The sequence below is a fragment of the Mchenga conophoros genome, linkage group LG23, assembly GCF_057382185.1.
Source record: "Mchenga conophoros isolate Kocher_MC1m ecotype Shallow Benthic linkage group LG23, M_conophoros_male_GT1.1, whole genome shotgun sequence".
Taxonomy (NCBI): Eukaryota; Metazoa; Chordata; class Actinopteri; order Cichliformes; family Cichlidae; genus Mchenga; species Mchenga conophoros.
The window spans coordinates 4,037,567-4,052,260 of record NC_140547.1 but is presented as its reverse complement, the minus strand read 5'-3'; the positions used below and the strand labels follow the sequence as shown (position 1 = coordinate 4,052,260).

Below are 14,694 nucleotides of genomic sequence, written 5' to 3'. Positions count from 1 at the left end.
ATCGGATTACGTCGTTGAAGAGAAATTGTTCGAGCCATGTTTCCGAAGTAACAAAGAGGCGACGGATGGCCTGGATTGCAGCCATTCAAAGATCAAATATAACGTCCCAGAACACTCCAGCTCACAGGTTAGTCTGCTCCAAGCATTTACACAAAGGTCAGTCTGCTGTTGTAGTTAATGCGTCATTTTTCTTAACATAATTGGTGATATAGGTTACAAGCAAGTCTGGCGCTGAACAGAAATTGTCGCGCTATGCTCCTTTGTTTATTGTGCATAAATAGTGAATTGTCCTGACACAATATTGCGTTTCGCTTCTGTTATTATGGTACATTGACAAAAACATATACTTTTATTCACAGGATAAAACAGTTGTTTTGTATCACTAATTGTCCAGTACGATTACAGCATACAATATTATTGTCACTGCTACATTTCTGTGATGCTACCAGAAATTATTTCCACTACTGATTAATTACCGTTGAGCTCAAAGGTCCTATTAATAAACGGTTAACGAATGTGTATTTATGACGACGATTTGTGAGACTGGTAAACTTATGATACTTACGATGGTCTTTACTTTCTACACGGTGCATTTCAAGGTCCTGCACCCATCCGGCGGTAAACTGTACCTGGGCTTGTTGCAGTGACCTGAAGTTACTAAACTTCATGAGTGTGTGCACTCACTCCAAGAAGCGTATGATTATAAATATGCATATAAATATGCTAAGATGAGATAGCTGACTTCATCTAACTAGCAAATGTTGTCCAGGCTACGTTGGTGATACAGTTTTTTTAATGTGTATGATATTTTTGTCATGCGGTTTTAAAGCCGGTCCTACAACCGCATCCAAGAATAACATGCAGCTTATCTCAGAACTGTCGGTGAAAATTATTCTTGGAGCTAGGTTTAATTGAGCTGCATTTTAAAGAGGTGCAATTTCACAATTTGTGTATATTTTCTAAGTTCACTATTTTGTCATGTGTTGAGAAAAACACAGATTTAAAAATTACATGGTCTAATATTTACATTTAGCATAACTGCAACATTATTTTTTCATTTTTTTTTTTAAAGACTCGAAAGGACTTGAAATTCAAAGTTTAAGACTTGTGACTTTACTTGGACTTTTACACCAGTGACTTGAGACTCGACTCTGACTTGCCTGACATTACTTGAGACTTGACTTGAGACTTGAGGATAAAGACTTGAGACTTACTTGAGACTTGCAAAACAATGACTTGGTCCCACCTCTGGTTTTAAATAAACAATTGTTTTTGGAAATAAAAAATATACCTCAAACATGCACTATGACGTTTTTAACCCAAAGTCCTTTGGGGCATATTTAAATTCCTGGTCTTTTCTCCAAAAGCTGAAAGGTGGGCTTTGTCGTAAAAATCACAGTGATTTAGTGGTCATTAAAATGTGTTCAGAATATGCAAATTAATGATAATCAGAGATGGGCAGTAACACGTTACTATTGCAAAAATGGTAATTAGATTACGTTACTTTCCCGTAGGAACGCTGCGTTACTGCGTTACTAAAACCGTGATTTTTTGCGAGAATGTCTCATGACTCGCGGATTCTTCCACTGACCGCGGCACACCTGCACCAGGACAAACCTCCGCCTGCCCTGCTCCTGCTTTGCAGGTGAAAATAGAGCAACAGGACCACTGAGTCTTTGACTTTATTTATTTTCTGCTGTGTTTTACTTGCATCTATTTGAAAGAGTGAGTGTTAACACACAAAAATCGAATTTCCCAGAGGAACCCACCCGAGGGATTAATAAAGTTCTATCTAATCTAAAAAAAAAAAAAAATTTTATGTGCTGGAATGTGCAGAAAATAGGTTTAAATGTTAAACAAATTTCTTCCAGTCAGTGAATGTTGCATATAATTAAATTTTTGCTTGATGCATAAAGTTAAAAGATTAAAACTAATAAAACAAGTTTTAAAAAGGGACTTTTCCATTTGATTACATTTTGTATGATGGATTGTGCAGAAAAAGTAGAATTGGGCTGAAAGATCTATCACTTTATCACCTACTCAGGTTGTAAACTGTGTTTTTAAAAAGTAACTAAGTAACTAAGTAATTAATTACTTTTGAAAATAAGTAATCAGTAAAGTAACGGGATTACTTTTTTGGGGAACTAATCAGTAATTAGTTACTGATTACTTTTTTCAAGTAACTTGACCAACACTGATGATAATTAATTTCATAAACCATAAAACACTACTCTCCCATGCACAAATTTGCACTATGCATTGAGCATTTGAGCAGTGCTGTTAATGACTTTGCTGAACACAAAGCTCAAAAGTCAAAATTCTGAAGGGTGAGTGGTTTATGTGCTTGTAAAGGTTGAAACATTGTCACCATGTGTGTGTGTGTGTGTGTGAGAGAGAAAGTGCTACAGTTGCTACAGTATAATATGGCTGTAAGCCCCCCCCCCAAATATCTGCCCCAAGGCCCTTCACACAGTTGCTCCGCTTGTGGATAACATGCTGTAATTCAATGTGCAAAAGTCAAAAGGATGAATGGCTCCTGAATAGTAATACTGTTCAAGTACTATTAGTATTCAAGGGCTCAGGCTTACTTTGGCAGTTGTATAATTACAGCCTCACCTGATTGGTTAATTAAGTTGTTTTTTTTAACAAGGTAGCCGTTGCTTTTTACACCGTTTTTTTTTTTTTTTTTTTTTACACCGTTTTTTTTTTTTTTACAGCCATGTCCTTAGTGAGAAATGGGGACGCAATAACAACAGCAGTTAAACACACTTTTTAAAATGAAAATGCCTCCACCCACTGTGACTTGAAATTATTATGAGATTATCTTCAATCTTCTTAGGTGTGATGAGTCGTGTGTATTTAAGGACAGAACTGAAGGGTGGCTGTAAGATAAAACACCATAACACACACACACACACACACACACACACACACACACACACACACACACACACACACACATCACCCTCCATGTTGCAGCCTGTGCAGCAGTTTCTTGCCCACTATGGGATACAGTGCCAGGTGCACAGAGCCAGGTCCATACCAGACAGCAGAGGCAGCGATGCCCGAGGATGTGCCAGCAGAGCACGGCTCTCCATCCATGCACCTCCAGTCCAAATGTATTCTCTCTGTTAGTTTAATAGTCTCTCGGAACTGCTACAACAAGCTTGCTGCTGGCTTGTTGTTAGCATTGGCTAAGTGTGGTGTCTAGCTATTGGTCCATTACAAAAAGAAAAATCGACATGAAATGAAATCAGAAAATACAAAATGTTCTACTTTCAAACAGGTCTAAGCAGAAGTTTTTACATCACTCTGGTCTTCACACACATTATACATTACAAGTAAAAAGTGAAGGATGATTGGACCAAATCTTGCCAGTAATGCTTTCTGGTTGTTCTTCTGGTTGTTGACTCAGAACATCATTAAATTGCATTGAATTCATAGAGGTGGTCATAGACAAAATAGTGCTGTCCTCCTCTCTGCCCCATGCATACAGAATTCTATAATGGAGATTTTATATATATTTTAAACTTTGAGGAATCTCCTCCGCCTAAATGGAGCGGCTGCCATAGATGCAGGAAACATGCAAATTTATGTTTTGTTCCCTAAAACTGCATCAGACCCAAATGAAAGGCATCAATCAACTCTATAAGAAAACACTATAAAACCAGCAGGGGCTTCAAATTCAGCTTTTAATTATCTTTAGGTTCATGAATGCTAGCACCAAATGACACCAGCAGTCACCTAAAATCTCTTTATGTTGTAAGGTAAAGACCCAACAAATAATACAGAGAATACCCCAACAATCAGATGGCCTCTGTGAGCAAGTACTTGGTGACAGTGGGAAGGAAAAACACTCTTATAACAGGAAGGAACCTCAAGGATGGGCAATCGCTGTGACCAGTTGTTGGTGAGGGGAGGGAGACGGGACAAAGGACACACTGTGGAAGAATATGTCCACTCTCTTCTACAACAATCCCTCCCTTTAATGTAAAATGATTCAAATGTAAAATCACTATGGAAGCAGACATTTAGTCTTGATGTTTGGATGCTGAAAGAAAAATCTGATTAACGAGAGAAAATTCATTCCCTCCGCCTCAGTTTTACCTGATTTGACGACAAACCTCTCTCTTCATCCCTTCATTCATTTTCTTCTGAAAAACGTTTTGCACACTAAACATGACGTTTGACCCGTGACAGTACAAAGACAAATTGATGCCACAATGTTTTGCATAACACGGACAATACACAGGAAAAAAATTATTAAAAAACCAGGCACCCGCTGACCCTATTTGATGTGTTGGAGGTTCTTCAGGATTCTAAATAAGTTGCACGCATCAAATAAAGCAGATACCCAGGCTCATTTGCACACATTTCCATATGTGTCAACGTTTAAAAAGATCCCAGTACTTTGGGCCTAAATTTGAAGTACAAAACCAAACAAATGCCTTCCAAAGCTGTGTTTAATTGGCAGTCCGCATTCTCATTTATCTCTATTCAGTCTGGCAGTGTCAGCTCAGTGATACAACTAATGCCCAGAGCAGGTGAGAAATCCATTTTCCCTGAACACTTTCCGTTCTGCTCTAGCTTGCTGCCGCACCGTACAAAAGCCATAACTTTGTGGCAAATCAGTGCTGCGATCGCAGGCACTGAAGGGTTAAAACCTGCATTTCAATCCTGCTCAAACTGAAATTAAATGAAGCTAAATGCATCATTATCCACAAGTATGCCAACAACCCTACACTCCAGACAGGAGATAAATGCTTCACTTTTGTTTTTCTTTCCTCAGGTTCTCTTCTCACGCAGTTAAAGCTTTGTCTTGGCAGAACAGTCACCACGACACCCATAATCACTGAAGAACTCCCTCTTGGGCATTATTGCAATAATAACCCATCCCACAGTTTATTGTGCTGCAGATCACCTTTGTCTCATCACACTACAAGCTCACTCTGCACAAAAAAGAGAGGAAAAAACCCACACAACTGTAAGACGGCATTATTTACTGAGAGCGCCAGTCACAAAGGAGCCGTGAATCAGAGCTCGCTCATGCTGTGGGTTTGAATCCCAAGACGCTTTCTCACATGTCTGAAGATGCAGACTGGAGAAACACCGTATTCCCTTAGAACAGTGTGTGCACCCTCATTCAGATCCCTCATTTTTTATATTTCTAAGATGCTTTCTGGCACCACGCTGAGAGCGCGCTTTTCTGGCTGTTAGGGTTTAAACAAATATTCAACAAATGGTTCATTTTAAATGTCCGAGCCAGACTTGCCGAGAGCCTGACTTGGGTTTGCAGTTAAACCCCCCCCCAAAAAGCCAACAAATACACACACACACACACACACTCCAAGAAAATTCACAGTCACAGATTACGTCTTTGGTTGCCTTTAGAGAACTTTATTTACATGTCCATATATAGCAAGGTTCAAGTTCATGATGCAGCTGTGAAACTACCTGTCTGTCTTTATGTGCCCTAACAAATACATTTAAAATAAAAAAAATTTAAAAAACACACTTAATGCAGAGTGAGTGTCAATGATGTCCCGATACTGGAGAGTACTTGTTTGAGTTTAGTCTTCCGTCTGATTTTGGTTTCTATCAAACATCTTCAGAACACGTTTGTCTTTGTTCTTTTGAAAGAAACAGGAGGAAAAAACCAGTAAAACAACAAAGACAATGTGAGTCTCAGGACACCTTAGAGGACCGAGCCTTGTTCTTGTCATGTATGCACTAGAGATGATACAATCGTGTTGCTGCTTAAACTTAACCAGGAGCAAAAGAAAATAGCTGGAACCTCACGCCACATCGTCTCGCCATCTGCCATGCATCTGCCGCCCCGAGGAGTGGCTTGGTGCTGTGGACAGAGCTGGACCGGACCGGGCCGAACGAGGCCAAGCTGACTCAGACTTGGACTTTGTACACAGCACAGAATATGGACCGGATTTTTCCATCAAGGGTTTTCTGAACCCTCCCCCACGTGTTCTCAGTCCCACACCTTTGTCTTTTGTTCCTCCACTCAATGCCATCCGACTGCTTGCGTAAAATTCAAAGGCTAAAAAAATATTTTTTTCCTAATTTCTTGTTCACTACAGAGGTTTCATTTTGTTTTTTTTAAAAAAAGGGACAAAAAAAGGAAACAAAAACAAAAAAGTTCTTTGGAGGAATCCCACAGTTGCGCAGCTATAGACTAACCAGCATTCTTAGAGCATTAAAATCAGTTTTTTTCTTTTTTCCAGAGATGTGACTTTGCCTCTTTTTGCTTCGCTTTCTTTTCTTTCACAAACATAACCAAAACGACAAAAGTACAAGTTGAGTGTCTCTTGCTTTCCATGCCACCAACGCTCTGTACAGTCAATGCTGCAGGAGGGAGCCTTGGCCCCGCCCCCTGATTATTAGTTTGCTTTTTTGGAGCCAATCGGAGTTCAGTACATAACTTCGTAGACTGTGGCTTTCTTGTCCCCGGAGCCAGTGACGATGAACTGGTCGTCGGGTGAAATGTCGCAGCTGAGAACCGACGAAGACTCCTTAGACTAAGCAAAAAGACAGAGACGACATCATCAGTGAATCAAAATGCAGAAATTCACAGCTGTTATTTAAAGGTACTTTTGTGTCCCCAAATTACCCTCTGATATTTGAAGAAGATGAGCAGGGAAATGAAAAAGCTTGTATTATTTTTAAAGCTTTGACAGCTCAATTGTTTCCAGACCAGAGATCAAAATTTCTCATCAGATCAGGCTGCGTGTCTTGCATTAAACTCTGGGGTTTTACCTGAAATATGCTGGATCCATAAGGTGTCCTCCATGCATTCAGGAGGTTATCTTTGCCTGTGCTCACGAACCATTTACCTACAGGAAAAAACACACACGGCCATCAGCAGATAAAGCCTCAGGGGAGGAGAGATATGGAGAAGTCTGAGAGGCTGCGAAGCAAAAGCAGAGAGAAGAGGCGAAAGGGAAAGGACAGCTTCTGTGTTCTAATGAGAGAAGCAAAAGATTTGTTCTGCTTCCCTCTGATTAGATACCCTCAGGTAGTGTGATGTAACCAATCCATCAATCTAATCGGTGTGTACGTGTCGTCTGTGTGTGTGTACGTGTCGTGTGTGTGTGTGTGTGTGTGTGTGTGTGTGTGTGTGTGTGTGCGCGCGCGCGCGTGCGTGCGTGCGTACCACAGTAGGCGAACTTGAGGGAGAGAACGCAGCTTTCGTGAAGGTGCAGCTGGTACTTGTCAGGTTTTGAGACATGCAGAACTTCCACGTTACTGCTCTCCATTCCCACAGCCAGCCACTCGCCTGTCGGACAGTAGCCCAGAGAGAAGATCTGGAGACAAAGAGGGAGGAAATGCGATGATGACAGATGTAAAGTGTTATTGGTAATGAGGTTTATGTGTATTAGACTTGTGTGTGTGCACCTGTGATGTGAAGTCATGCTGCTGCAGCTGGCGTCCCTCTCGGAGGTCCCAGCAGCGGACTGTGTTGTCCAGCCCTCCCGTCCACAGCTTGGTGCCGTCGTTGGAGATATCGATGCAGCTCGCTCCGTCCGTGTGGCCCTGGAACTGCCTGCAGGATAGACACAAGGTAGTCAACACAGCTAGACTAAACTACAACCAGAGAGACGTTCTTTAAGGTACACAGCCCTGACTGCATTTCATTTAAGTACATTTAATATTTAATCTTTACAATTTGTTGAAGTGAGCAATTTTTTTCTGCATTACTCGTCTATTTGTGGTATGAAATGCTGAGAGAATTCAAGGCTACAGAGATTTTATTAATGTTTACTTAGCAAAATTAAGTTGCATTTAGCATCAAAAGCACAAATTTATAGTGTTTGTGTTACTTTTAAACATCTGAAACTTCCATAAGTGCAGACAAGTGTCTACACAGGTAAATCTGAAGATTGTATTTAAATAAAAACTGTCAAAAGCAGAATGCTGCACACGTGAATGTGGAAAACCACCAGTAAAACCCATTTAAAGACAGATAGGAAGGAAGACTGTAAGTCGTCACTCTGGCTAGAAGATAAATGCACAGCCTGAGCTCCAAACTTACAAAAAAGTCGTTGCTTTGGTGCCCCAAGTGCAGTTTTTCCTGGCGCTATGTCTATTTCATGACTGACAGCGCAGATTGTAAAATTACACCAATTCCTTATACTACTCTCCCTCTCTTCTCAACATCCCACTCGATACCTTTTCCATCAGTCTCTCGTCTCCCAACCTGAAAATAATCTGGCTATTTCCCACTCCCATCTGCTCTCCTCATCTGACTGCAGGAAACCGGTGAAGACGATGAATCAGCCACTTCCTCCTCCTCTTACCTAACCAGCGTCTGGTTGTGAAGGTCCCAGACGACGATGTTGCCGTCGCTGCAGCAGGAAAAGCAGACCTTGTTGTCGGGCGAGATGGCCAAGGCGTAGCAAGCGGGAGCGGACGACGTCAGCTCCGCCTTGATGCGAGGAGTAGGAGTGGCCAGATCCCAGATTGATAGCGTGCTGGCCTCTCCTCCGACAATCAAGGTTCGACCGTCAGAGAGCAGCTTGCAGGATCGGATGTAGTTATCCCTGTTCTGATTGAGCATCATAAAATGATAAATGCATCACTATAAAATCATACCGACAGATATATTCTGGGTAGTTCAACAATGTGATATAAATTAAAGCATGTGGTTACAGAAAAGTATAAAGATGCTGCAGGATTGATCTTGAAAAGGTGATTCATCATTCAAAGTGTGAAAAGCAAGCACATCAATTTCAGCAGTAAAATAACATTACTAGACACGAGATGGGCAGCAAGCTTTAAAACCGATCTGCACAGCATCCATCTATCTGTCCTCCTTTATTTCTCACCAGACAGTCCAGCTGGGCCATGGGGCTCTTGCTTCCTGGTTGGCTGATGTCCCACACCTTGACGCAGCCCTTCCCTCCGGTGTACACGTGACGCGTCGAGGTGCTGATGGTGACGGCGCACACCACCTCCCCGTGGCTCAGGGTGTGGATCTGACGGGCGTGACGAGGAATGCCCGGTCCGAGCAGGGCGTCGGGGGGAAAGGGCACGGGCTGCATCTGGCCGTCAGCGCTCACATGGAAGGAGTAGGCGCTGAGGGAAGAGAAAGAGATGGATAACAGATTCAGTGCTGCAGTAACCATACGTCAGGACAAGTTACTGTGACGGGCACCGTTCTATGTATGCAGTTTAAAAAAGCACACATGAAGCTCTTGTACTTTGGTCATATCTCTGTGTTTAAATTAAAACATCACAGAACACTCTGGCTATTCATCTGCTAAAGTAAGAAATATTACAAGAAATTGAAACGAGGTACACTGCTAACACTTTTAAAGACATTTCTCAAATGCTTTAAGGATGAACTCACTTACAAGCTCTTAATGCATGAACGCCACCTTTCTAATTTAAAATAAAATGCCTTGGTACATTTTGGCCTAACGAAGGTTTAAAATCTCAAAAGGCTTCAAAATCTCTAATTGTTCATCTTTTGTTTTCTTAAAGCTCTGTAACTGAACTCTGAGGACAAACTGAGCTTCCTAGTGCCGTTAATAGTGAACAGGAGAAGATCTGCATGATAGCAACCAAGGAAGAGGAAACTCACGGTTTCCCGGAGGCAGCAGACTGCAAGCTGGCAGGCAGCCCAGGGACCCTCATGTGTGGGTGTGGAGACTCATAGCCCACCTGGAAGAGTCAGAGATAAGTCAACATAGGGAAGAAAATAACACTGAAGACTATGAAGTAAAATAGATGGTTCATGGTAGAGGACAGAAGAGATCACAGTTAATTTGTTAAAATTGGTCAAACAGAGGCAGCGTAAATCTGAAAGATCAAAATAAAACGAGATGACATATATGATTTCTGAAGAGCAGAGCCTGTAGATTTTAAAAATGACAAAGCAGCTGCTCTCTTCTTTTCCATAAATATCCCTCTTTCTGCCCTCTGACTGGTTTATATGCTGAGGTATGACATATGACAGTGACACTGCAAAGACAAATTATGTGCAGAGCATCGAGCTCACCACAGGGGACCGTCCATAGCCTGCGGCAGCTGCTGCCGCCGCCGCTGCAGCTCCATTCATTTGGGGGGAGACCAAGTGGAGACCAGCGCCATAGCCCGCAGCCCCGGGCAGGTCCCCATTCACCCCTGGAGGGGGTAGGCCAAAAGCCCCCGGTGGGTACGCTCCCTGCACCGCCAGGGGGTTTCTCAGACCGAGAGCTGAAGGGAAAAGAAGGGGCAGAAAAGATGATTTGTTTTGGATTAGTCAGGTGGCAAAATTACTGAATGAGACCTGAGCTTCATATTTAATTTTGATTTTTGATTTTTTTCACATAGCTTGGAATAACATACACATGTTATTAAGGTGACTCCCTCTGCAGAGTCTTTTAAAGCAAGCGACAGCTGTGACTGACAGGCTGTGAATAAGCTGCAACAAAAGGCTGGATGATATCAGCACTAGACCACTACTGACCCCTGCTGGCCAGCTTACCATCCTGCAGGGGGACGCAATGTACGTCTCTGTGCGCTCAAATTAGCATCCTCTACATCCCTCCATCTGCACGTGTAGGTGCACCTACGACGGCGCATGCATGCATACATAATAGTGTAGATGTGTGTGCGGACAGAAAACGGAGCAGAGGCTAACAGGTGACGTGAGAAAAGAGAAAAGAGATGATACACTGGAATAGATGGAGGCTCATTATGAAGCAGCTCACAGTCACAGTCCATCACCTCCCCTAATCTTTCCATTTAAAAAGTGAGGCACACAGAATATTTTTGCCCACAGCTGCTTATTAAGTCCAGATGGTGGTGGGTGGTGGGGAGCTGGCTGACACCCATACCAACTACTGCAGCCCGATGTTGCTAGAAACATTTCGTGTAACAAAGCCAATGTAACAGAGCTAAACGCTCGGCTCTGCAGATACAGATTCATATGTTTAATGGATCCTCTGAGCAGCATGTACGCACACTCCAAGAGGATTAGGAAATAGTACAACAAGAACTGCTCGTCCGCGGTGTCCTCGGCTGTCCGCCTCACACTTTATCTACAGTCTCCCTGAAGTCCAGTGAAGGGTTTTAGCAATAAAGCACAGGCTATGCGCCCTTTAGGGGAATTAAAGAAAGCTAAGGACGTTCTCACCGAGGGGGTCGACGCCAGGCTTGCCGGGGACAGGTCTGAACTGTGGGGGTCCGCTTGGTCCTGGGGTATTGGACTCCTGAGACATCGGGGTCCCTGGCTTCATACCTGGAGTGCTGGATTTCTCTCTCTTTTGGGGGAGAGTGGAACAGGAAAAAGAATGTTTTCAATCTGGGAGGACTTAGTAATAAAGGACAGAAGGAAAGAGACAGTGAGGAAGAAGGATGGGAAATAAAACACAAGATGACATTAAGAAAGACCAAGAGTGGACGGGACCATTGTGGGATGGGAGCATCCAACAAAATAACGTAGAGACAAACTATCAACCATGAAGAGAAAAGCTGAATAAAATGCACCCTACAGTAAATTAATATATTAATGGGGTTTCTTGCTTCACCTTGTCTCCATTTGAGATAAAACATTGTGTCTGTCTACCTGTGGGGGCTCTTTGCCACGGGACGGGGAGGTGGCACTGCTGGATGAGGCCAGGGAGGTGGGACTGGCCTGCGGGGGACCCTCTTTACGGGACGGGGGCATTTTGTCCAAACCATTTTCCCGGGATGAGTAGGACTGCACACTGCGGGGCGACGATGGATCCTGAGTTTGAAAACACAGAAGTTAGAAGTCATATCTTTCCCGACTTCAAACAGACACATTTCTATGTTTTCCAAAAAAGCCCGGAAACAAAATAACGAAACCAATTTCTCTCGCTGTAATTCTTCTGCCAGTTCATAAGGTGAAAAATGTTTGGCTGACATGCTTTCCAGTGTAAATGACGTCCTCATCCTTTGCCCCATTGAGTAGGTAAAGTCAAATCGGTAAAGACGCGTCTTTTGCATTCACACCTTGCGAAACAAAGAATTTATTTTGGGCTTTTGAAGATAAAAGACGACCCGCGGGTTGAACAATCGCTGTGAAATGTTTGGTCATCGCTTCAATGGAGGTCCTACACCGAACGGTCGGAGCCTGCCATTGTAATGGCCTCGTAACCCAATTAAGCCTCACTGCTAGATATTTGAAGCGACTCATAAAACAACTGTGGCAGCAGAAGTCTTGTAAGATGTGTAAGATATATGACCCAACATGATAGATGCACAGATTTTATCTGTGTTATTTTTAGTGGAAACTAATTGCTTACATAAACTTGGAAGATCTACTTCTGCTGCTATTGTTTGTTTAATTCATTTTAAACTAACACAACATTTTTAAAAGCCGATATAAGCTCATCGCCTTGCTTTGATGCTTATTCTTTTATTTGCATAATTTTAAGATAAAGAATAAATGTGCTGACTGTTTTTTTTTGTTAATCTTTGCTGTAAATAAATTATTTTATTCCACTTTTTCATAACTTGAAGAAAAAAACCCACCTCTAATCAAGAGGCTTTTTAAAATGAGGACAGCTTGAACCACAGTGGCGTTTGTGTACCTATGTATTTTATAGCTCTGTGCTGCTAAATGGGGACAGGTGGAGGTGAAGGAGGGTGGAGAGGGATTAGTATAATTACTATTCACGTGTTCCTGCTGGGTATGTTTACATGATGTATGCAGATGAAAGCGGTCAAGTGAGGCAAACAGAGGCCAGCGGCCGCCTACTAACCTCATCTACTACCAAATTATCATCACTCTTATCCGCATCGCTGCCCTGAAAGAGAAAGAAGGTGAGATGAGACACTCCCGCTCTGCGGTCTGATGTATGCAGATTACATGTAGAAATATACAACACACAAAGTCACACGCAAACAAGTTTCTCTGTGTGTAGTTTATTGCATTTGGAAAATTTTTGATTAATACCCGGTGAAGGTGAAGTTCAGTAAACGTGGACAATAAACGATAGAAATGTAATTAATTAGAGATTCTTAACTCGGACATGTGAAATCCTCTCAGGAACAGGCTTGTGTTTTTATTTTAGGTCTTGAACACGTTGATAATTCTGAACTTCGGGATAAGAGGAGGCATTTATCTCTCACTAAAACAAATCCTCTCAAGGTCTGATATATCTGATCTCTCACAATTACTCCAGCAGCAAAGTAAGCACAGCAGAAAGTGAAACTATTTCAATTACTTTGGAAGAAAGAGCAGCTTTTAAAAGTCTGCTGGCCTCTCGCTACGCAGACACCACCAGTCTTATCTGACGAGGCAGAGTTGGATGGAACTTTCTTACAGTTGCTCAAACATTTAAGAGCGCTATGAAAACGTCCTCACATAGTCTGTCATGAACTCCTTCTCATCAGCTTTCCTCTTCTTGCCGTTGCTGAGGTAGTCTGCTGGGCGACCCTTATCCCCATTGGACAGAGAGCTCTGCGGAGAGGAGGGAGAGAGGGCAGAGAGGATGGAATTGAGACAGAGAGGCAGGGAGCGAGGGGGAGGTGTGTGCGGGGAGGTGCAAAGAAGAGGAGGAGATGAAGGTAAGAAGGACAGAGCAGTGGAGAAATATTCGTGAGGGCGCGAAGGAAGAGGGTGATAATGAGGTGAGAGGGACTGCATAAATCATGTCAGGCTCATAAGCTGCAGAGATGAATGTGAAAGAATATCAGGCTGCATCGATTGGCCGGCTCAGTGAGGAGAAGAAAGAATCTTTCAAGTTTTCTTGAAGGCAGCAGAAAAGAGTGCCGAGTGGTCAAAGCATGATTTGGCACTGATACCATTTTTTTTTTTTAACCCAGCCAGATAAATATTTTATAGCGCTGGCATAAAAATTGTTATCATAGTGGTTCCTCTATAGCCGACAGTAACTCTGCGCTAAAAGCTACGTTACTGTTGTTAAATGAGAACGAGAAGAGCTGTAAAAACATGTCGCCTTTGTGCTCACATGCAAGAAGGAAATGTTTACTTATGCCGACATACTGGAAAATGTGTCTGCAGGCAAATAATGCGCAACAGTAAAAGAAATTGTAAATAAAGAAAAAAACATCCATTATAACATCAACAAATAATATATAAGCGACTGCGTAGTAAATTGTACTCACTGGTCCTGCTTCACGATCTGTTCATTCCATGCAGAAGCACATCCAGTCAGAGGACAGCAGGACGGACAGACACACACATAAAGATACACAAACGTCAGACTACATGCCATCACTATACATCACGCTGCAGCTGATGACTCAGTGGGAAAATATCCCTGAGGGGTGTTGCGATCAGCAGCGCTCCGGTGCCCTGCCAAAATTCCAAAGCAAAAGGCGATCATTGGAGCTCATAGAGCGCATTCTGATGTTTGCTCTGCTGCTAACCCAGCGAGGTGTAATCCAGCTCGTCTCTCGGGCACGAACTCATCTGGACTTTCACGTGTTTTCCTTTGAACAAATTGAAACAAGAAGTGCGCTGCCGCTGTACCTCGGTGATGCTCGGCAGCGGCGGCGGCGGCGGCGGCGGCTGCCTCGAGGTGAGCTCTCTCATCCTTGGCAGCGAGCTGGGCACCCAAAGCGCCAGACAAGGCCAGGAGGCCGGACCCGCTGCTGAGGGCCAGGCTGGGGTGGGGCAGTCCTGATGGGTGTGGGCCCACTGGCAAACCCTGGGCGTGCTGGGAAAGGTGCTGAGCTTGAAGCTGCTGCTATAACGAGAAATAC

The 14,694-nt window shown here is 43.0% G+C and overlaps 1 protein-coding gene across 6 annotated transcripts in view; it reads right to left on the bottom strand.

The window, feature by feature from the left end:
* Window positions 1-5,376: 5,376 nt before the first annotated feature.
* The window catches only part of tle2a (TLE family member 2, transcriptional corepressor a), a 34,878-nt gene continuing 25,560 nt past the window's right edge, over window positions 5,377-14,694 (bottom strand). For 3 of the 6 annotated variants that reach the window (XM_085264207.1, XM_085264209.1, XM_085264211.1), the window contains exons 7-20: window positions 14,462-14,678; window positions 14,095-14,111; window positions 13,331-13,426; window positions 12,726-12,770; window positions 11,564-11,725; window positions 11,132-11,258; window positions 10,013-10,209; window positions 9,596-9,675; window positions 8,838-9,087; window positions 8,310-8,557; window positions 7,408-7,555; window positions 7,166-7,316; window positions 6,769-6,845; window positions 5,377-6,530 (exon numbers count right to left, since the gene is read on the bottom strand). In XM_085264207.1, coding sequence (XP_085120333.1) covers window positions 6,423-6,530; window positions 6,769-6,845; window positions 7,166-7,316; window positions 7,408-7,555; window positions 8,310-8,557; window positions 8,838-9,087; window positions 9,596-9,675; window positions 10,013-10,209; window positions 11,132-11,258; window positions 11,564-11,725; window positions 12,726-12,770; window positions 13,331-13,426; window positions 14,095-14,111; window positions 14,462-14,678 — 1,923 coding nt within the window. In that variant the 3' untranslated portion in view covers window positions 5,377-6,422. The remainder of the gene's footprint in view (window positions 6,531-6,768; window positions 6,846-7,165; window positions 7,317-7,407; window positions 7,556-8,309; window positions 8,558-8,837; window positions 9,088-9,595; window positions 9,676-10,012; window positions 10,210-11,131; window positions 11,259-11,563; window positions 11,726-12,725; window positions 12,771-13,330; window positions 13,427-14,094; window positions 14,112-14,461; window positions 14,679-14,694) is intronic. The other 3 variants (XM_085264208.1, XM_085264210.1, XM_085264212.1) reach the window with 1 other exon arrangement.